This window comes from Oppia nitens, unplaced genomic scaffold (assembly GCF_028296485.1).
Source record: "Oppia nitens isolate AA-2021 unplaced genomic scaffold, nextdenovo-longstitch-racon4-pilon3 scaffold8_pilon_pilon_pilon, whole genome shotgun sequence".
NCBI classification, from domain to species: Eukaryota; Metazoa; Arthropoda; class Arachnida; order Sarcoptiformes; family Oppiidae; genus Oppia; species Oppia nitens.
In genome coordinates, this window is record NW_026533252.1 from 202,840 (window position 1) to 227,573 (window position 24,734).

At 23.3% G+C, this 24,734-nt stretch overlaps 3 protein-coding genes across 3 annotated transcripts; all 3 read left to right on the forward strand.

Annotated features, from left to right (window-relative positions):
- Nucleotides 1-2,616: 2,616 nt before the first annotated feature.
- LOC128963993 (uncharacterized) lies at nt 2,617-4,494 on the forward strand. Its single transcript, XM_054310547.1, has 3 exons — nt 2,617-2,868; nt 3,857-4,132; nt 4,208-4,494. Exons 1-3 carry the CDS (start codon nt 2,681-2,683, stop codon nt 4,470-4,472), a joined length of 729 nt encoding a protein of 242 aa, XP_054166522.1. The 5' UTR covers nt 2,617-2,680; the 3' UTR covers nt 4,473-4,494.
- A 3,343-nt stretch (nt 4,495-7,837) lies between these two features.
- LOC128964020 (uncharacterized) lies at nt 7,838-8,948 on the forward strand. The gene is made up of 3 exons (XM_054310579.1): nt 7,838-7,980; nt 8,215-8,490; nt 8,678-8,948. Exons 1-3 carry the CDS (start codon nt 7,838-7,840, stop codon nt 8,946-8,948), a joined length of 690 nt encoding a protein of 229 aa, XP_054166554.1.
- A 7,056-nt stretch (nt 8,949-16,004) lies between these two features.
- On the forward strand, nt 16,005-17,234 carry LOC128964021 (plasma kallikrein-like). The gene is made up of 5 exons (XM_054310580.1): nt 16,005-16,012; nt 16,108-16,145; nt 16,309-16,922; nt 17,001-17,091; nt 17,161-17,234. The coding sequence occupies exons 1-5, from the start codon at nt 16,005-16,007 to the stop codon at nt 17,232-17,234; spliced, it is 825 nt and encodes a 274-aa protein (XP_054166555.1).
- Nucleotides 17,235-24,734: the final 7,500 nt, after the last annotated feature.

Here is a 24,734-nt window from a genome sequence, read left to right on the forward strand (position 1 = left end):
TAATTTATTAAAAATAAAAAAATAATAAAGCAATAAAAAGTTTAAACATAAATTTATTTTAATATTAAAAATTTTAGACAATTTAGAAAAGTATTTAATGATACAAACAATTGTTTCGATAGATTGACTGTAAAATAAAGTGTTATAAATGATTCAATCTCTCAATTCAATGTATTTGTCATTATTTGAACAATTATTAAAATAGATTTATATTATAGTATCTTTTAAATAAAATTATAATATAATTAACAAATAAAAACTGATAAAAATATGATTATGTAATACAAATTAGTCGGTATTAATATTTTAACATATGCTTATTAATTAATTTTACTATAATATATAATTATTTTAGCTAATTTAAATTTATATATTCAAGTCAAATAACTAAAATAATTATATATTATAATATCTTTTATATTGTAATTTTTTCTTACTATTTTGTTGTAAAAACAAAATATTTTGCTGTATTAATAAATTAAAAGATATTAAAATTTAATTATTAAACATAAAATTTCTGTCAAACATTAAAAATAAAATAAACAAATACACAATTTACAATTAAAATACAAAATTTTAAATTATAATAATAAAATTGATGGGTTAGAGCTCCACAGATGCCACCCAAAATATTAATTCCTGGGAATTTATATAAAACGGGGAATTTACGTAATTTAAGTGACATGGTCAAAATAATAGACAATAAAAATTTAAATATTTAAAAAATAACTTTTATTTTAAGTTTGACATATAATTGGGTAGATTAATATTTGTGTAGCATATAAATGGGTTTATTAGTAAATATTTCAGTATTTTAATGAAAGATTATATAAATGGATAACGTGTTGTGTATTACAACTAGATATAGTATGTGGTAAATAAATAATTTTTAAATTAAATATTTTATTTTGGCGATACTATCTAACACTATTAACTGGTTTTTTATTAAAAAAAAATCCTCTACAGTAGGAATTAAAATCAAACAACAATTAAAAATAATTGTTACACAATAATGACGTAAATACTGTAAATATATTTCTATATACTGTAAAGTAATAATTTTACTTAAATATCAATTAGTAAATTACACGAATCTTAACAAAACTACAATTTAATTGATATAAAATCATATGATATTATAAAAATAATTACATATTAGTTAATAACATTAGTAATTTTTGAAATTTTTTTAATGAATTTGACATTGAAATTATCTTTAAAATTAACATTTTTATTAAATATTTATGAGCAACTTATATATATCATAAACACAAATGAATTAATATATTGATAGGAATATGAATAATAGTAGTATTTTTTAAAAAATTATACATTGAAATCAATACAAATATAATTTTAAACTGAGCCAAACTATATAATATTATTTATTGTTAAAAGGCTTAATTGGTAATAAATAAAACCAAACTAAAACTTTATATAAATAATAAATTTCTACATTCTATATCTATTAATATTTATATCAATAATATTTTAAATTTTTTTTTCTTATATTACAATTAAATTGTATACCATTTCAATATAACAGCACTAGAATCTAGATTTGAAAAAAACAATATTTATGCTTACTTTTTATGGTTGAAAACACTTATTTATGCACTTTATGTATACTTTATGTATAAGTACTTTATATAAACACTTATATTAAAAAAAATAAAAGATAAAAACCGAACCGAAAGCCACATAATCGACAACAAATCCAAAACCTATTATAAAAATTATATTTAGTAATTTCATAATATTAGTTAAAAATTTATTTATAAGTATTTGTTTAAAAGTTATTATGAATTAAAGTTTGATATCAACTGTTATATAACTATTTTAACAATTATTTTTATAAATATTTCAAATAATATGATAAAATAAATAAAAATATCAACTTATTTATTAAGTGTTATACTTAATTAAAATAATAAAGTTTATAATACAATATACAGATATTAAAATTTGTGTTTATTATATAAACTTTATATAATAAACACAAATTATTAATATTTGTATATTGTATTGGCATTTATCATTGCTTATTTTTATTAATATACATCAATTATTGATTTTTAAATAATTAAGTTAAAAGAAAAAATAATTTTTTATATTAGTTAATAACTATAAAGTCAGTATACAATTAAATATTTATATATATGTACATGTACATTATTAACATGATTTTAATTTATAAATTTGATACTGATGCTCTAATACTATAGAGTAGTACAGTATCTTAATTATACTAAATTATAGTTATAGTTGTATAATAATTTTATTATGGAAAAATACTTTTATATGACGATCAATGTCATTGAGGATAACCGCCTAACTTTGATAGTAAATAACATAGAGTTGAGTCTGGATCATTTTAATCTAACAATTCACTTATATTATAATTAAATACATATTAAACTTAACTAAACTAATAATATATTTCAGACAAATTATGCTAAATATTACGTTGAGCTTAATTTCAAATTCAAGGTTATAAAAATAGTCAAAACTTAGCAATAAGAAAAAAACATAATTATGATATAAATATTGAAGTAATATTAACTATTTTCAAATATTGTTATTTTAATACTTTTTAATAAAATCTTTATTAAAATAGTTTATAGGTTTACGATAGAAAGTAAAATTTTGGTTTAGTTATCAAAATATTTTATTTGCAAAAATGTTGACCAACTATATTATATTACTTAATTGTGTATTATATTTATCGGTGAATAAAGCAGTGTCACAAAAGTATGATTGCAAACGGGGTCGGGATATATCAGACATTGCCACCAAAGATATGTTTTTATTTGCCGCCGAAAATCGCAAATTTCCTATCAATGCACAAGAAATGAAACAATTTTGCAAGTACAGGGTGGTTTTTCCCTTAGTCCTTTTAAAAACATATCAATAACTTTAAAACTACTAAATATATTTTATTCAAATAAAAATTAATATAAAATTGAGTAAATGGAGCTTTTAAATTTTAATGAATTAAATTTTCAAAATGGCCGCCACTAATTGCAATTAAATGACGAATCCGGCCTTCAAAATTAGCAGCAACTCTTTGAAGCATATCCATTGGAATCGCCCTTTTTTCGCGTTCAATGTTTTGTTTAAGTTGATCAATGGTTTCTGGTTGAGAAACTTAAACCCTATCTTTCAAATATCCCAAAAAAAAGTAATCACATGGGTTGAGATCAGGTGAATATGATGGCCAATCAATGCCGCCTCCTGTTTTTTTGGCGCATCAAAACTAATGATATGCACTCCAAAACATTCTTTAAGAGTATTGAACACATCCTGTGTTCTGTGCTGTCTTGCTCCGTCAAGTTAAAACCAATGATTGTTTGCCAAACGTTTTCTTGGTATAGTAGCGCTGAACGTTTCAGTGATTTGTGTCTTGTAAACTTCTAATGTTACACTTTAAGTTAGAAATATTGACGCAATAACTTCTTCGTCTTTGATAGCACACCAAACACTGACTCTTTTTGGATCAAGTTGCCGAGCAATCGTCAAAAATGTTTTTTTTGTGCCAAAATGTTGCATATTTTGTAATGCGTGCCGACGCCATTTTTAAACTGTTTTGATTTTCAAAACAACAATAACTAAAACTCCAACTACCCCTAACCCCATCTATGTAAAAATAAATTTACAAATATTTATAGTTTTTAATTTAGCAGGGTAATTTCAAAAGGACTAAGGGAAAAACCGCCCTGTAATTTGATATTTTAAAATATTTAATAAAACTATTTTGGTTTTATTTGTGATTATTGTTTAATTGTTAATATATAATAAAAATTGATAAAATGATGGATTAGTTACTAATTAAATGATAATAATAATTGTTTTGCAGAGAATCTCCTGAACTCGATATAAAAGTTAAGACATTTAATGACAATTGTCTGAAAGGAATTACAAAACAAATATCAAATTTATACGTTTATTCTGTAAACAAGTTTGCGTCCGGAGTCTGCAAATCCAAGCGCCGGACCATTGAATTTCTGTCAATAGGTCAGTGCGGGAATGCGGCCAATAAAAGCAATAAAAAATGTTGGGATAACTGGTTGTTTACTACGGATTCTATCGGAGATATTAAAGATGATAAGCTAAAGATACCCTTAAGTTGCTGGTATTTTACATTATATTATATCAATTTTCATTATATCATCAAATTATTTATTTATATTTATTTATTTATTAATAGTTTAGTGGCGCGGATGAGGTCGTGTTTGGAACAGTCGTTTGAAAAGAAACCAAAACAATGCAAAAAACAACACATAGAGGTATTGGATAACATGTTTAACACATTTTTAGTCGATTCTATGGCTATGCTTTGCGGTGACTATACAGAGGATGGAGACAAATGTGATAAAATTGTTAACAAAATACCTAATCGACCGTTTGATCCAAAAAAGAAATTGTCGCCAATAATCATTATGACTAAAATATTGTCTTCATTTCCAGAATAATGATTAAATAATAATTAAATTATATTTAAATAAGTGATATTTTTTTTAATTAAAAACAATAATTTTAATTGATGTACTATTCAATACTATATATATATATATGTGTGTATATTATAATTTATACTTCTATTTTATAAATAAATATTTTTGTAATTTAAATTATCAATATATATATATAAACTAATAATACTTTTTTTGTACAATTACTGTATTGAGAATCAAAAAAAATATGAAAATCAAAAACCATCTATAAATTCATGACTTAAAAAATTATAATTTATAGACTAAGTCTATAAAACTTTATTAATCTCTATCACTTGACTTTACATGTTTTCAAACATATTTTCATTCATATTTAAAAAATAAATAAATTATAATTCTAATTGATTACAAAATTAAATAAAAAATTATAAATTTTTGTTTTATTACATTATTAATGTTTATTCTTAATTTGAGTCAATTATATTAAATATTCTAATTAAAAATATATAACTTTGGGTAAAATTATTGACAATAAAAAAATAATCAAAAATAATATAACAAATATTTTATAGATAAAATACATAATTTTAAAATAAAATAAAATTTTATTCATTTTTATTTGATTTAAAACTTTGATTTTTTTATATTAAGTGTAAAGAGAGGTAAGCAAATGTTTATTTGTGTTTTATAATATTTTTCAACATTAATATAAACTATGTAAAATATTGATTTTAAAAAAGTATCATGATAAATGTTTCTGTTAACAAATGTATTAGACTTTCTTTTATTAAAAAAAATATTATTTGACATTTAATAAAAATGTTTAGATTCATATTGCTTAATTAGACAATGGTAATGTCGAGGACAATTTAGTAATCGTCAATTTTAACGGGATTTTCTTGTATTTATAAAAGTAATACAAAAGTTTGTTTAAACTAAACAATATTTTACTGAAAATCCTAATATACACAGTATTACACACAGTCTACCAAATATGATATTAAAATAACAATTATTATACATTCATAAAATATATTAATTTTTATATTTAATTTTTTAAAATTGTTTTTTGTTACATCTAATTTGTATGATTATTAATTTTAATAATTGATTAATTTTTTAATTAGTTGTATTAAACAATTGTCAAACTATTTAACATATAACTAACTTTTAATAATAACATAAATAAAAATTAATTAAATTAAAAACTGGTATATTTTATTTATTACAAGTGTTATATTCTATCAATTATATATCAATATTACCTGTATATTGATAATCTGATTATAGTTTAAAATATTTATTTAGTCATTAATGTATTTGTTAATTAAAAGAAACATTTTGTTAGTGAATTTTCTATTTTACTTTTTCTACTAATAAAATGTATGGATAACAGGGTTGGAAAATACAAGGTTTTGAATTTTGGATTTGTACAGTATAATACAGTATAATACAATGTAATGCATGTATTATACATTTATAAATACTAATATATATTATGCTAAAATAATTTAAAATAAAAAAAATAGAAAATTAATAAAAAAAATTAATATTAAATCTATATTTATTATAAAACATTATTTACTTTGCTTTTACCACTAACTGGTATTAAATCTTGTTTGTAAGCATACATTGTATTATACTGTATAATACGATTTGTATTAAACAACATTATGTCTCTGCCAACACTGATTGATAAGTTTTGTTAGAGTCTATAAAGTTGTATACTGTAACTCTCTTAAAAGCTATCATGATAGATTTTTGAATTCAACTTGATTACGTATTTTATGATAATGTAAATTATATACCTTACTCATTTATAAATAAACTATTACTATCAAAATTATTTTTTACCCTATTATATTAATTAATTGTTTTTGTCAATATAGTTAATATTATGCATTGTATGTTTAACTATTATTTTTCATTGATATATATTGATATATAACATGTTTAATATATTTGTTTTTATAAAATTTTTTATTCCCTAATAAATTATGTTATGTTATATTTGTTTTATTAATTTAGTTTTAATATTTTTTGTATAATTAACGTTCAGGGACCGATTAATAATAAACCTATGAGAGAGTCTATGGTATAGTATAAACTATAACTTATAGTTTAAAACAAATATCAATGTCATTAAATAATATCAATAAAAAATATTTTTGGGTCCTTTTTAATAGTGAGATAAAAACGTGTCGCACAATAATATTGATTATAAATATATTTACTTAAATGTTGTTTTAACATTCATATAAACCGGTCATGGGCATATAATGCATATATTTAAATATTATTATAGTATTAATATAAATATAAATATACATTAATAATTTTATTGATAGTTGTCAATATTAATTTTTTAATAATATATTTTTTTATCAATTAAATATAAAAAGTTATTAATGTTATTACAATTTAATTTTATTGTTTTAAAATTTAATTGTATTTTATAAAGTAAGCATATTACATTTTTAGATAAATAAACAACTAACAATTTTTAAATGTCAGGGACAACTATGTGGAACACATGCAATCTTATTTTTATATTAAATAATAATAATATTAATATTAATAATAATTAAATAACACTTCTGGTGTTATTATTTTTGTTGATTTAATATTAAGATTTTATTTTTAATTTTTTTTTTAATACAATATAAACATATAGTATTAATATGACATTTGAGTCTCACAACAAAACAACAAAATATTAATTAATACAAACATTTGATATCCCACTGGATATATAAAATGTGTGATAAAACAAACAAACGGTTTCTTTTCAAAAAATTATCGTTAAATTACTATTGTATTAAATAAATTTTAAATTACATGATGTCTTAAACTTATAAATTGGTTTAATTATTATGTAATATATAAATTTAATAGTTTTATTAACAATGTAAATAATTAATTTGATAAATTTAAATTAAAATCACTTTTTTGTCACCGATTTTTTCAAATATTTAAAAACCTGTTACTAAATATTTTAATGGGTTTTTGCTTATATTTTGAAATAATCTTAAGTAATCTTAACATTTTAATAAATTAAATGTGTATATTTATAAATAACTTTTTAAAAGTGAAAGTAAAAGCTTTTTAAGTGTTGATAAACTTTTTTATTGTGAAAAATATATAAAAAAATTATTTATATATATTTTTTTTAATTTTACAAAAATATTTTTGATAATATTCTATATTTAGTTGTCTTTGTCTAAATAAATCCTATTTATTTCGTTAATAAGTTTAGTATTTTTCTATATTTTATTTATTTGCTATTTTCAAATAGATTTCATATTTATGATAGAAAAATGAAATCATTATTAAATTTCTTAAGCAAAATGTTTTTAAGTTTTATAATTTTAATAACAATAAGTATGCAATTGATATCATGTCAAACATCACCGGAGTGTCAAAGAGAGGCCAAGAAAATAGACATAATTATTGAAGACATGTATTTGTTTGGTTCGGCTCAACGCCTGTTCCCCACAAGTAATCGCGAGATGAAGACATTTTGCAAGTATAACACCAATTGTTTATTCAAAATATATTAATATATTTTCTTGAATTTAAAATATTTTTAAAAAATTATTTACAAACAATTGATTACAATTTAAATATTTTTAAGTCTTATTTTATATTATTTTATTAATATATACTAATAAAAGTATATAATCTTATTAAAGCATTAATAATAAATGACATTTAAATTTTGATTTTATATTATTTCTAAGTTATAATTGTTTAAATACAGAGATAATGTTGAATATCACAATCAAGTCAAGAATTATTCGGACAAATGTTTGGCAACTCTAAGCAAACGATTGATTAGTTTAATGATGTATTCAATATCGCGAAACAATGTTAACACTTGTAAATCAAAGCGCCGGTCGCAGGAATTTTTCAGTAATGGTAAGTGTGGTAATACAGCTCAGACAGACAATAGGAAGTGCTGGCATCGGTGGTTACATGAATTGGATGGCATCAAGACTATGAATGACTACAAACTCAAAATACCGCTGTCGTGTTGGTTAGAGAGACACTTTATATTACAAACTTTACATTTATTACTTATTATTAAAGATCTTTAACTATATTATTAAGTATATAAACAAATATTACTAATTTAATTATGAATATACAATACAGTTAAAGCAAAAATTTTAATATTTAGTTAACATTTGATTAAATTTATATAATTTTTATTGAATTTATAGCACTTTTTACAAAATGAGATCATGTTTTCAGCGGACATACGAACAAAAGCAAAAGGATTGCTCCAAGAAGTCAGCGGACAGTCTCGAGAAACTGCTCGACGTTTACGCCACCGAAACCCTGTCCTTCTTGTGTGGCGACTATAGWGATGATAGCGATAAATGTGACAAAATTGTGCCACAAATACCTAAGACTACGACAAGTGATAAAACTAATTCACCGATAACTATATTAATCAATATATTAAACAGTATACCTGACGGCGCTTATTAGGTGCCGACACAACAACAGCATTATATAGAGTTTATACTATAGTATAGACCCATTACTCTCAATGTTATCTTGTTTTTTAATCATTATTTTTGTTTATGTATAGCATTTTTTTGTATACTCAAAAATATGTGTTTATTATTAATTATTTACAAAAAAATATAAACTTGATTTTTAATAAATAATTTAACAAAAAATGGTAACTTAAAGATAAATTGAAACTCATTAATAAAATAAATTTTCTAATGTATTGATTACAGTATTACAATAAATGTATGTAAGTTTTAAAAGTCATTTATAAATAAAAAATATATATACAATTTACTAAAATAATTAAACTTCAAATTGTAGTGTTTATACATATAATTTTAATATTATATAAATCCATTAAATATGAATAATTATCAATAATTACTGACATAAATAATCAGAGATTCATTTTAATAAAAAATATTTTGTTTAGAAAAACTTAAGTAAAAATGCATCATTTAGTATAAACAATAAAAAACTATTTTGTCTCTAATCTTACTCTTAACAAACATTTTTATTAAATTATACACAATCTATTGTATTATAAAATATATGTTGAAAACAGGTTTTACTTAAAGACAAAATTCAATAGTAAATCAGTAAAAAGTAAATATTTCTAATAATTCGTAACATTAAAAAATTTAAATAGTTTAAAAATTATTTTATATTAAAAAATACTTTTTTTAATAAATTAAATTGTTTATAATGATATATTACAATCAAATGTTATGCAAAAAACTATTTAATTATTAATAACAACATTATATTTCACTTAAATAGAATATTTAATGTGTAAAAGAGTTTTTTTATAAAATAACTATTTATTGTATTAATTAAATCATTGTGAAAATAATCACTTTACGCACATTTGAGATTAAAAAATTATTTTAAAAATGCCAAACAATTAGTATATATTTTAGTGAATACAACAGTTATGTATAGACTCTATGGTTAGGGTTCACCTAACAAATGACAGTGCAATAGGATTTTGATGTTTATGGGACTATGAGTTTCTTAAATATATATATATATTAAAAGTTGATGAATGACTTATATCAATAGTATTTTGTATAGTAGTATCCTTTTTCAAAATGTAATTTACAATTATTATAATAAAAGACATTATTAATAAAACACAAAACACATGAAAATGTAAATTATTTTCACTGAGTATCTCATCAGAGAATGACTTATGAAAGAAATTTATTCATGAAAGTGCAATATATATATATATATATAAAGTAATAAATATAAGTTTTTAAAAACTTTTGAATTATTAATAATTTAAAGTTATATATAAAATTTTTCAATATATTTAACAATAATTTATATAAAATATTTGAAGTATTATAATAATTATGTTTAAATTATTAATTATTGTAATAACAAGTGAATTGTTTCGGTATATCAATGGTCAATGGGTTCCATATATAACTAATCCCAATAATGTTGCCCCATATCCTGCACATCCATTAACTGATGACTTAGTTTTGCCATCAAATAGACAATCAAATAATATGCCGATTATTGTTTTGTTAAAATCAAGACAATCCAAAGATCTAACCACAGAAGATATCGGTTCCGTCGATACAATGCCCGAGAAGTTGTTGGATCAGTCGATGCACGTCAACGAATGGGTTGCAGTACAAGACGTTAAAGAAAGTCCAATTATTTCTTCATCTTTACATTTGCCAGTAATGGACAGTATATACGAACCGTTGCCAGAGGCCAGTCAAGAGTCTGAGGTGTCAATCAAAGGGAGATCAAGTAGTGAAAAGATTCAATGGCCAAACCTTAAGGACAAGGGGTCGGTAACTGCGGAACAATTAGCCTCTATTAGACACCTTTTGCCAAAGTTTGCGGCGCTTACTGATGCCAAAGGACAGGATGTAAAACAATTAATCAAAAACAATGCAATGAATGGACTGAATATTGAGGAAACTTTGAAAAAATTTGCTGGAAATCTGACAGATCTCGAGTATAGAAAACCATCGGTAATGTCATCAACTCCTACTACCAGTGCTTCTGATAATAATAATAATAATAACAATAATAATAATAATAATAATAATAATAGTGATGAAAGCAAAGATGGCAATAATGGAGACGAAACAACAGATGAAGAAGATAACGAATCCGTAAGAAATCTAATTTCTATTAAATTAGTGTAAAAAATGCTCAATAAGTCTTTAAATATAAATATATAATTTTCTTAATTTTTGCTTAAATTTTATATATAATACATGTATTTACCAAAAATTATATAAAATCTATATTTAAAATATTTAAATTAAAATTGATATAATATATATTATAAATTATATATTAAAGGCCGACAATAAAGCTAATATCAGCAGTGATGTCAAGTCAGACACCAGTGATACCGATATTAATGAATATCAAAATTCTGAACAAAGAGAAGGAGATTATCGACAAAATTATCAAAATATTGAAAAATCAGATCCAATAGTAAGTGATAGAAAACAGATTAAAATCCCCATTACTTCTGGTGAAACACATAAGGGGTTTCAACCGATTAAATTGACGCCACATAAGGGATGGCTTCCGATTAAAAATAAATTAAATCCCAAACGTAAATCTCAAACAAATACTAGCAAACCATCCAAAAAGCATTTATATTTTAGTGAGAAAGTTAAGAGATATCCCGGTGCTGATGATGGTATCTATCCATTTGATATAAGTGACACACAGTCTATGTTTGGTATGCCTCAGACGTATCCCAGTATACATAACAGTGAACTTTTAGGTGCCTTTAAAAGTCGGCCGTTTGGGTCACGAAATTATCCACAAATGTTTGGTCCTTCGAGACACAGTATGAGACATATTATGCCCTATCAAATGTCCGGTCGTTTTTCACCGTTCAACGAACCGGACTTTTCATCGACACTGTTATCGCTAGATATGAACGGAAACGAGAATAAACCAACACATGTAGATCCGGTCAAAGCTGGACTCGAAGTGGTAGCTACTGTTGCTGGTGTTGCTGGTGCTGGTATTGGTGGTGGTAATGATGGTAAGGTAACCGATGCTCAAAAAGAAAGAATAGCAACAACTGAGAAAAAGAGTGACGAAGAGAAACATATGGGTGACGACAATGAAGCAAAAGTACCAATTCATGGATTTAATGGCGGAGACGAACAGTTAGGTATTAGTTCAAAGGCATAGTTGTAAACAAATATTTCAATAATTTAAATTAATATTTTGATAATTAGGAAATCCTATTACATGTTGTGATATATTAAATGGTGGTCAACAACCTCATGGGTTTGGCCACAATCAGATGGGGTTCGGCCATAATCAGGTCATTCATGAAGAAGTCATTCATGTGCCCGAATCACACGCCATGGCTATCGGTGATCATAAAGAGCACACTCCGCCGTTTATGGGTCACGGCTGTCATTCGGAACTGGGCGGTCACTATCCGTTTCATTGGTCACCCCCTCTATATAGACCCCGTCCCGTATATAAACCAAAATTATTTTATAAACCATTATTTTTTGGATAAAATGTGTACACATAACATATCAAACATATGACACATCTATTACTGTATGATAATTGAATAGTCAAATAACGGTTGGGTTATATATAAAAAGCTAACTATTTCTAAATTGGATTTTTCATTAATATAGAAAATTTACTCAAAAATTAAATATATATATAAAATTACACTTAATATTATAGTTTTACAAACCTGCTGATACTAATTGGTTTTTTATCTGAATAATGTTTTATGAATTACTTTATTAGGGTCATACATATTATATATTAGTAATATAATTTTTTTAGTTTAATCTAAATTATTGTCATAATTAATTTATAATGTTACTAATGAGTTTAAATTAATTTAATTAAGTATTTGTATAACATTATGCTATTTACATTATTATTATTATTATTACTATAACATTAATTTTATGCTCAATTTATCTAGATTAAATATAAAAATAAGTTTGAGGTTATTTAAATATTTTTATTAGATTAAAAACAAATATCGCTAACTTTTACTATAAATCATTGTTGACATTAGTCTATAAGATTATTAGAAAAAATATAAATATAAACACAAAAATTTTACATATTCTAATGTAATTTAAATCATTATTAGTATTATTATTATTATACAAAATATTACAGCAATTAAAGTTAAAAGCAAATCAATGTCAAAAAAAATCGAAAGGTATCTAAAATTTTTATCACTAGAAAAACATTTAAAAACAAATGGCTATATTTTTATGTTTGTAAAGTACTCACAAAGTTTGCATTAAAACTAATGTTCATAAATAATATTTTCTGGCTATCAATTTGCCTAAATATTTACAATATTTTTTCTCGTTTTAAAATCGCATAAAAATAAGTTTCAGATTTTTTTRTTCGCTATAAAAGTTTATTGACTGTTATACAAGTGGTGTATATTTACGGCACTCAAAAATTGTTAAAAATTAGGTCTAAAAAAAGTTTTTTTTTATTTTAAATCATTTTATATGTTTCATGTAATTATTTAATAAAACCTTTTAACTAAATAATACTTTTACATCCAAAATTTGTTGTTAACGATTGCACATATAATTGATAGCCAACTAACTGTGAATTTAAATTAACTATTACTCAAAGTTTTTCTAATCGTTTGGTTGCAATGAGCTCATCGATTAAGAGCCTAATAGTCGGGCAACTGGTGCTCATCGCACAGGTCTACACTTTCCTGAGTCCCGAGCAATCGATTCAGACGTGTTTTACAAGTGGTAACAGACCTGCCGTTTGTGTTGACCAGAGTCTGTGCCGCGTTTCTAACAATCAAAATATTTACACTCAATCCAACTGTTCCGAAATCAATCAGGTATGCTGTCCGGTGGCCAATGAGGACGAGCACACGGATGCGTTTATAGTGCCGCGTTGGGATTGGGCTGAATGGTTGGCCAATTGGACGAATCCAAACCCAAAGCCAAGTACACAAAAACCGGTCGTACATTTACCACCGTATCCATCGGGAGCTATGCCTAGTCAGGTGGGCGTAGGTCAAGGCAACAATGCTACAACTGGTGCGCCACCATCTACAGATAGTTCCAGTGCTGGACAGACCCCATCAACGGGACCAACTAGTAATTAAATAATTAAGTATAAAAATACATATTTGTAGTCAATTTTGCACTTGTATTTAGGTTGTGGTGTTCGACACAATGTTAATATTAAGGACATTGAAGATCTCGATAAATTAGGTTATATTGTGGGTGGAAATGTGGCTCCGGCTAACTCATGGCCGTGGATGGGAGCCGTCTACTCAAACGGCAGGTTTATATGTGGTGCCGCTGTCATTGATCAGCGATACGTATTGTGTGCCGCGCATTGCGTATCACATAGCGGGCGTATAACGCGTGCTGAAAACATACAGGTGCAGATCGGTGCACATGACCGTCGAGGTAGTGGTCAGTACTTTAAAGTCGAGAAGATAATAGTGCATTCAGGTTATAATGAACGTATTATGCAAAACGATATTTCCATGTTTAAATTGGCTAACCCTATATCATACAACAAAAATATGGGACCGGTATGTCTACCGCCCACTCCCAACAGCTGTCCGGATAGTACAAAAATGATGGCTCATTTGGCAGGTTGGGGGACAATGTCAGCGGGAGGTATGACCAGTAATGAGTTAAGAGAAGTGTCTGTCCCCACCATTCCGATGAAAGATTGCCAGCGGGCATATGACTCAAATATGGTTACCAGTAAACAGATATGTGCCGGATATCTAGGACAGGGAGGCAAAGATACTTGTCAGGTTGATTTTACATTTAATTAAAAATATTAAGTAATAAGAAATATTAATAAATTATAATATATTATAATTAGGGCGATTCTGGTGGACCAATGGTTGTTAGACTTGATAACAAAGCAAATCAATATTTCCAGTGCGGTATTGTTTCGTGGGGTCGGGGATGTGCTGAGGCCAGTATGTATCGGATATATTTATTAAAGTAATTAAAGTAATTTTGATTTTTTTTGATTAAATTATTTTCAGAATATCCCGGTGTCTATACAAGAGTATCTGAATATCTTGAATGGATTAAAGCTAATAAAGTGTGATTTAATAACATAAATAAAATCAATAGATAGTCTATAAAAATATTATTTGAAATTTAGGGTTTATTGTTTTTTTTTTGTTTTAATAAAATTATTATTAAAACTTTTATATGAGCATTTGTTTATAATATGTAATTTTTATATTTGGTAAATATTTATCTACACTGCATAATAACTGATAAAATTATACTAACAAATTATTAATAAATATTATATTTTTAATATCATATATTTGTTTGAAATTTTTAAAACTATCAAAATCACAGATCCGTTACTATTTAATAATTATGAATAAATGAGTTAAAGTTGAAATCAAATAAAACAATATATTGAATAATAGCTGTTAAGCCGAAATAAGCCCACAAACTTTATATTCAATTATATTATTAAATCAAAATTACATAAAAAATATTTAAATACTCGTGTAATTTTTATTATCAATTATAATTAAAAAACTATTTATGATATTATTTTATATTATCTATTATTATTTTTTTAATGGTCTCATTATCTAAAGCGATAAGATAGTTGCCTAACACTATTGTTATTACTAACATTAAAATGCTCCGGATCTATGATCAAAATTCAATGTGAAACTATATATAGTTATCTAATAAATAAAATCAATTATTTTTCAAAATAAACAAAAAATTTTATAAATTAAAATATACAAAATATACTGTATTATTTTTATATTATAATTTTAGTTAATTTATTATAAAAAAAACAATAATTGTAAATTATGAAAATATGTTTATAGCTAATTAAAAAATAAGATTATTAACACAATGTGTTGAAATTGTGAAATCAGCTGACGTGTTATATATTAAAATAATTTGTCTGGATTAAATTATCACATAAATACTACTTTTGTTTTTCATCAAAATATTATAACCCAGATAGCTTTTACTAAAAGTTATTATCGGTATAATGTATTTGTATTGTCTGTTATACACTTAATTATGAAATTTTTTTTAAAAACTTTTCATTTAGTTTTATTATATGTTAGTTATATTATATGTATTCTAAAAAGTGATGATTCAGCTGATAATGATTATCGATTGCCTAGTGGTTAGTATTAAACTATAAATTTATATATTTTATATTATTAATACATTTACAATTAAAATTATTTTATGTTTCAAAATAAACTAATATGGACAGAGTGTTAATATGGGATTAAATAGTTTAAATAAATAAATATTTTTTAATTTTTTTGTACTGTACACTACAGATTGTGGTAGAAATAGTGTCAAACGTATAGTTGGTGGTAATGAGTCTAAACCACATACCTGGCCGTGGACTGTGGCTGTATATGTGCGCAACGTTAGGGCTAAAGCCGATGACGACGTGTCGTTTATATGCGGCGCTTCAATCATTCATCAGCGGTATGTATTGTGTGCGGCCCATTGTGTTAAGTCATTTGGTGTGATCACACCGGCCGATCAGTACAAACTGCTGTTGGGTGCACACGACCGGACTAACAGTGGCCAGTGGTATAATGTATCTAAAATTATTGTACATCGCAAATACAATGAAACAACCATGCAGTACGACATTGCATTGTTTAAATTGAAGGAACCGATCAATTTTATAGCATCCAATCATACAATGGCACCGTTATGTTTGGCCGATGACAGCATGAATACTGAAACATTTAAAAATGATCTCTCAGTTTGCGTTGGTTGGGGTGCGACACTACCAATGGGTGATATAAGCAATAAACTGATGCAAGTGTCGATTCCCATTGCATCCAAAAGGGAGTGCATTAAAGCTTATGATAAGGAAAGTATAACCGATATGAATGTATGCGCCGGTTATAAGGAGGGAAAAAAGGACTCATGTCAGGTATGAATCGACTAATTTATAACATTAAATAATATATTATATCATTATATATATTAATCAATGACTTTTGATAAATAGGGTGATTCCGGTGGTCCTCTAATGATAAGACGAAAGAACCATTGGTTACAAATTGGTATTGTTTCGTGGGGTCGGGGATGTGCTGATAAAGGTATGTATAAGTTGGATATAATTGACTTTTTTAAAATTAAATTTAATAAATTGTAAAATCACTCATCAGATGCCTATGGAGTATATACACGCGTTTCAAGTCATAGAAAATGGGTTCAAAATATGATCGCAAAAGAAAAGTAGATTAATAGACAAACAAATCCATATAAATTTTTTTAGTGATATTTAGTATTATTTATTATGTTTAAGAAATTACTTTAATAATTTAAGTAAATATTTAAAATTTTTATTCAATTGATTAAATTATTATTATAATGTAATTTATTTATTTTAAAAATGAACTTTATTTTTTTATTAATCTATAATATATTGATAAATCAATAACTAAATAAATACAGTATGTTTATAGCAAAATAATATTTATCTTTTATAATAAATTATAAATATCACACATTTTAATATATTATTAGGCAAAAAACTGCAATTTAAAAATATTTATATAATTATATTGGATTAAAATATTTAGCAGTAAACCTAAAGAGTTTAACATTAGCATTTTACAACATACCGTGTATACTAGTATATGTATGAGTTTAGTTTTATTTTTAAAAAATTAATCTAGTTTAAATTTAATATTTTTCTTATTAATATTTCAAAATTTTAGACAACTATAGTTAATATTACGGACTGTGTTGTAAAATAATAAAAAGTAAAATAACAATTATATTTATAAGTTTACATCTATACATAAAATTAATAACCAATAATATAAATATATTTAAAAATAATTTAATGTTTAAAATAAATTACAATTAAATAATAATTTAATATTTATTACTAAACCATTATTGGCTCACATTGTGTGTGTTTGGTATAAATATATTTATTTAAATAAATCAAATATGAATAAAACGACATTAATATCGCGTTAAAACCGGAGTATATGTAATACAAACTGAGTGGTAGATCAAAGCCATACAAAGTCATTGACAAAAGCAAACCAAACGCCATACCAATGGATATACCGATGTTTTTTCGGAGACTTTCCTTAATAACGGCGTATAAGATATACCCCGAAAATATTAAAATGACTGTAAATAATATGATATATTTTGACACTAATTAGGAAAAAACATTTAAATGATATATAAATTTATTAATTTTAGTATTATTATTAAATTAACAAATTCCATACACTTTTGTTGGTTATTATTATCAAAATATGAAATTAATCCAAATATAAATCTTGCCGACGATAACAACAAATTAATGACAATTAATCCAATTATCAGATATTTAATTGCAATAATTAAATGGTTAATTATAAGTCTGTTTTTTGATATTTCAGATTCTGTGGTCATACACTAAACTTTTTTGCTTTTCAACATAATATATATATACATATTTTTAACATACAGTAAAATATAAATATTTTATTGACAATACTGTAATGGCAAACAAAATTCACTATTTTTTCCCACAAAATAGTCGACTTTCTGGCGACACTTTAGACACTTTATATTAGGGCTGCCAAATGAAAATTGACAAAAAAGAGTATTATAGTACAATAGATTATAGAAGTATCTAATGAGTGTATATTAGATTTTTTAATTTGTAAAAATCAATAAGTTATTAATGTTTAACAAGAAATACTAATTATTTTATTTCAAATTACTATTATCTAAATAATAATTATTATATAATTAATTAATAAATATTAAGTATTATTATTACTATTAATTGATATTTGAAAAAATTAACACTACTAACTTAATATTGCATTATTCACTTTTAATAAATTATTTTTAAAAAATTGAAGTACAAATGTATTGTACTCCTTGACCACTAAGAAGTACTGTCACACATTTATCTCAAAAGAGTACAAATACTGCCGGTATGAGTACATTTGGCAACTCTACTTTATATTGATGTTTACAAACTATGCGTTAATATTTAGGATGCTGTGATGCGGTTATAGACCGACTCAATGATTGCAATCCAATCTATCGATTTTGTAATGTAATGATGCAAATGTTGTATTCAAGACAAAAATTTTATTATAATTGTAAATATAAATTATATTAAAAAACAATAAATAAAATAATAATATATATCAAAAATTTTCAAGTTTAAAAAAATAAATTTGTTTGATATTTAATATACCGATATATTTTTAAAGAAATAGTTTACATTTATTATAAATAGACAATAAATAAGCTCATTAAGTAAATAGCATAATATTTTTAAATACAGTATATAATTATATATTAAAAAAATATTATGCTATTTAAGTTAACTTTAATTTTAAGTTTATTATACTATAAACTATAATTTATATGTTTATTAGACATGTATTTACAGTACTTCACATTTGTATATATTATGTTTATTTAGTTATTTTAATATTTTACAATTACATTTAATATTTCATTTTATACTGTACATATATTATATGGTAATACAGGCTGTATTAAAATTATACTAAATAATTATTACTAATATTCATATTAACTATTTTATAATATTATTTAAAGTAGTTATAAAAAATAATTGTAATAAACTATGTGTATAATGAAAGATAATGTAAGATTAACACCAAAATTAAGGACTATATCAGCGGCCACTCAGTTATACAGAATTGGCTTATGTTTGAATAACCCAACCGTCACTTATAAGCGGAACTGGACATCACATCCTATAACAAGACATTTAATATTTTCGTATATTTTAATCATTAATGTAATACTTATAGTAAATAATAAACAATATGATATTTTAATTACACTGTTTGGTGATTTTACCGCATATTTTATACAATTTGAGCTCATCCTAAAATTAGGACTAATAATTGGCTCAATATATTGCATTGCCATTCAATATACATATTTTTATAAACACCTCTCTGGTATTGAACCCACATTTATGAAAGTATTTGATATGTTATCCGGTTTAAAAACACCTCATAATCTTGGCTTATCATATACTCCACAATTAATGAAGTTTATTAAATTAACAAATTATTTATTTAAAATTTCTAATATTTTTCACAAAATGATTAGTCCAATATTTGGTTTGATAACATTAATAACATTTAATTATCATTATAATATTTATTTATCTGGTATAATAGTTTTTATAAACACAATTATATATAGTTTATTTAGTTATCACATTTTTGGTACAATTATCTGGACAATGGTCTACTTTTACTTATTATGCTATTATCTTAAAATCAAGATTAAAGCACTCATTTGTGCCGTCAATACTAATAAAATACTTCATTTTTTGATAAAAATTAATCTAATAGTTAATGAAATTTTTGATTACAATATAACTTATTGGTCCTATTATTTAATGTTTGTTTGGTTTACATTTGCTTTATTAATTGTATTAGCTGTCTATTTGTTAATATTTATAAAAGTACCCTGGATCATTTATATGCTTTTGGGCTATCAATGTATTTCATTAATAACAATATTTTCAACTCTTCTATACTCTGCATCGTCTGTTAATTATAAATCAAATAAATTACATAAAACTTTATATAAATTAAACATAAATGTAAAATAATATTTCCATATGTTATTTATATAGTTTAAAGATTATATTGCATAGCTTTAAATAATCAATTAATAAGATAATGATGTAATATTTTCAATGTCTTAATATAATAATAATTTATGAATTTATGAAAACTTTAATAAACTATTTTACTTTAATTAATATTTTGATTGTCATTGTGTTGAAGGTTGACTTATATGTCTTTACTAAGGTTAACAAAATATTAATTATTATTTAAAGTATTTTTAGCAAACAATATAATTTACTGTATTATTATAATATTCATTTTTTTGAATTATTATACTAATAAATATTACATAACATTCAATAAAATAAATTTAAAAAAATAATTTATAAATATCATGCATTATTGATTTACTATATATTTTTGTAAATATTTTTATTTTAAAATAAAAAATTGCAAATTATTGCTTGCTTACATATACTAATTATTGCACATTTGTGTATATGAATTTTGACATATAATTAAAATTATATTTCTTAATAATTATCATTACTGACAAATTATACAAAATATTTAAAATTATATTATAAAAAACAATACAAATATCAGTATATATTTTTTATACATAATTGATGTGATCCATAGATATATATTATTTTATATATAACTTATTATTGTATCAATGATTATATATAATAATGGTTAATATTAAGTGGTGTTATAATATACAAAAAATACCAAAAATTTACACTAAAACACAAACTATTACTTTGTATATAAATATTTGATTTTTAAAATCTCAGTTTAAATCTACTAATTTCTTCCTCATTAATAGTATCTGCGGTTACGTCCACATGAAATACTCGGTTCTCAAATATATCATTCATATCTTCGTTGTCATCGATTGTCAGCTGATCCTCGTTATCATCCATTGCTACTGAATTTGCATCAAAATGACTGTCAGGTCGTGTATTAGACTTTTTATCATAAATAAGAAAACAATAATAATATTGAATAACGATTTCAATGAAACTAGTGATACGTGAATGACGTTCGGCTTTGAGGACAAACATCGATACAATCAAACATATGGTTGATATGATTGCCACACAAATGTTGAACCGAACAAACTCTTTATAAGCGGAATAAATAAAAAATACAAATATTATGAAAGCTATGGAACAGCAGATTATTATGACATTGGGTTCTGTAATCAAATGAAAATTTAATTAATTATTTATAAAAAAAATAAAAACTAAAAGTTTTTTTTTATAATAATTTATTATAATTACCTAATTTATTATCGACAATATTTTGTTCATAAATATTGGTTATTTTATTTTTAATGTCAAGTTTCAAATAGATACTAACAATTATCAAAATAATTTGAACACATGAGTCATAAAAGTAAAATGCAATTATCAAATATTTAATCAAATAAAATATCACATTATTAATACTACAATTACTATAGTGGACAATATTATTGTCATACATATCATATGTTAGTAAAAAATATATTGTTTTTATCTATTTATTTATTATTTTTATTTAGTCTAATCAATCAACAATTGATATCGACCTTGAAATTCTATGTGCCATTTTTGGCATTACTGTATTTCACTATATGTTTGTACCGTATAAGTAGATATTATACAGTAAAACTACTTGTTGTGTGCTTGCGCAATTTAATAATTTTTTTGGTCAGTTATTTTTAAGCAAATAGTATTCATCTATAATATAGATGCTATAATACTGAATATATTTATTGATTTGAATAATATATTCAGCAGTAATAAGCTATTAGGCACTATAAATATAATATTTAATATATAGCATAATTTATTAGTTAAACTTTAAAAATAAAAAAATACATAATTTATAATTAATTTCAAATCTTACTCATTTTATTATCACATTTTAAAATTTAAAAAAATAGTAATTATAATATATTATTTTATCATATTACACTTTAGTTTCAAACAAAATTTATCAAATATATTAATATTAATAATATTACAATAAAATATATTGCACATTAAAAGTTTAGGATAATTGATTGTACTAGGTTGAAAAAGAATTAAATTTTTTTATTGCCAGATATTTTATTTATATTTAAATCTATATCACATAAAATATTATTTTTTATTCACAATAACTTTAATTATTTTGTAAAAATTAGTTCTTATAATATAAAAGTTATTGTATTTTATATTTATTACATTTTAAAACATTAATAGTTTATATATAGTAATTAAAATAGTTAATTGAAGAATCTTAGTAATTTTTATCTAAAATCATAATATTTTAATAACAAGTTTTTTTTGTATTTTAACAATTAATAATTTTTTATATGTATTATTGTCATAATTAAAATTTTTCAAAATTCACCCATAAATAAACAAAAGTATTATTAAAATAATTGTGTTAATTATAAAAATAAGTTTATTTAAAAATATGTACCGTAATATGTATAGTAAATTAGCTTTATATTGATTAGAAAACATATTATCATAAAAATAAATATATTGTATTTTTAAAAATACTGATTTACACATTAATTAAAATTATTTAATTTTTGATAAAATTTTAATTGATTGTCTGTACTGTTAAAGACTTTTACACATTAAATAAGTAATCGCTTGAATCGATGGCAATAGTCATCCGTTTTTTATTTAATTGTTGAATCCTCTGATTTTTATCGATCAAAAACGCATAAAATGTGGCCAATAGTGCCATAAATATCATTGTTATCTTTGTGTCGATAGTAGTTTGAGACACCTTTTCCGATGACAACACTGTTATGATGGCTAACATTATGAGAAAAGTGGAAACGGCTATACATTGTCGGAGACATTCCCAGTAAGTCACATATATTATGTAACTCATCATAATTGTCAACAATATACCCAATACTATCTGAAATACAACAGCTAAAAGTAAAAATACAAATATAATTTATATTAATAAAAAATACTTTAATATTTTTAATTAATAACAATTAATATATCATACAATTGCGTTCATCGATTCCATCATAAGAGTGGGAAAAATCTTTGACACTTTCGCGAAATATCTGAGTATTTTTGTCGACATTTCCATAGTTAATAAAACCCATTGTAATGAACATTACTGACCACAACCAGTCAAAAGCATACAATACTATTAGCAGATATTTAATAATTATAAAACCAAACTTTCTATTGTTATCCATAAAAATTTATTTATTAGTTGTTTTACAATGACATTGATTAATTTAATAAAAATATAATAATAATTCCGAAAATAATTAAAAACTACATTTTTATGAATCAATAGATACAAATATTTTTTGTTGTTTACTATATTATTATTATAAGAATAATTGACAGAATCTCTCAGTAGATTCTGCGCTAAACATATATCTGTTTATAACAGTATATAAATATTGTATATATTAATAGCAAGAATATTATTGTTACATTAAGTACGTTAAAATAGTAAATTATATATATATATATATATTTATATTATGTTTAAAGTTTAAACATTTCACACAATAAATGCTATATTTAGCAAAATAATCTTTTTTAAAAAAATAATATGTAAAAATTCTTTTAAAAATTGTATATAAAGCAGACAATGGCATAAAGTAATGTAATATTATTATATAAATATTATAAGATTTTAATAAACAGAGTATCCATAAAATTACAGATCATTATTTAGACTATTATTGAACTGTCTGTTAACAGTTATATTTAATTTGATAGCATAAACATAAAACATGGCTAATGCTGTACGGAATACTAGACGTATAATTGAATCAATTTTAAATTCAATAATAGATAAATTGACCAAGTACAATAGTATATAAACCATTGATAACAATGTTTGTCCGATCAAAGCAATTAAATTATGCCGAAAATTACGTGTATATGCAACACATATAAAATATAGTATCAAGGTCAAGTATAGTATTGCCAGTATGTATGTTGGGATAATACCTGAAAAAAATGTTAGTCGTATTATTAATTTTATCAATTAATATGTTAATCATTCATATACTGTATACAATATACTATAATATAGAAAACATAAACTTAATAATTTACCTAGATTATTAAATACAGTATCTATTTGTTTATTGATATTATCAAAAGTATCATCATCATTTA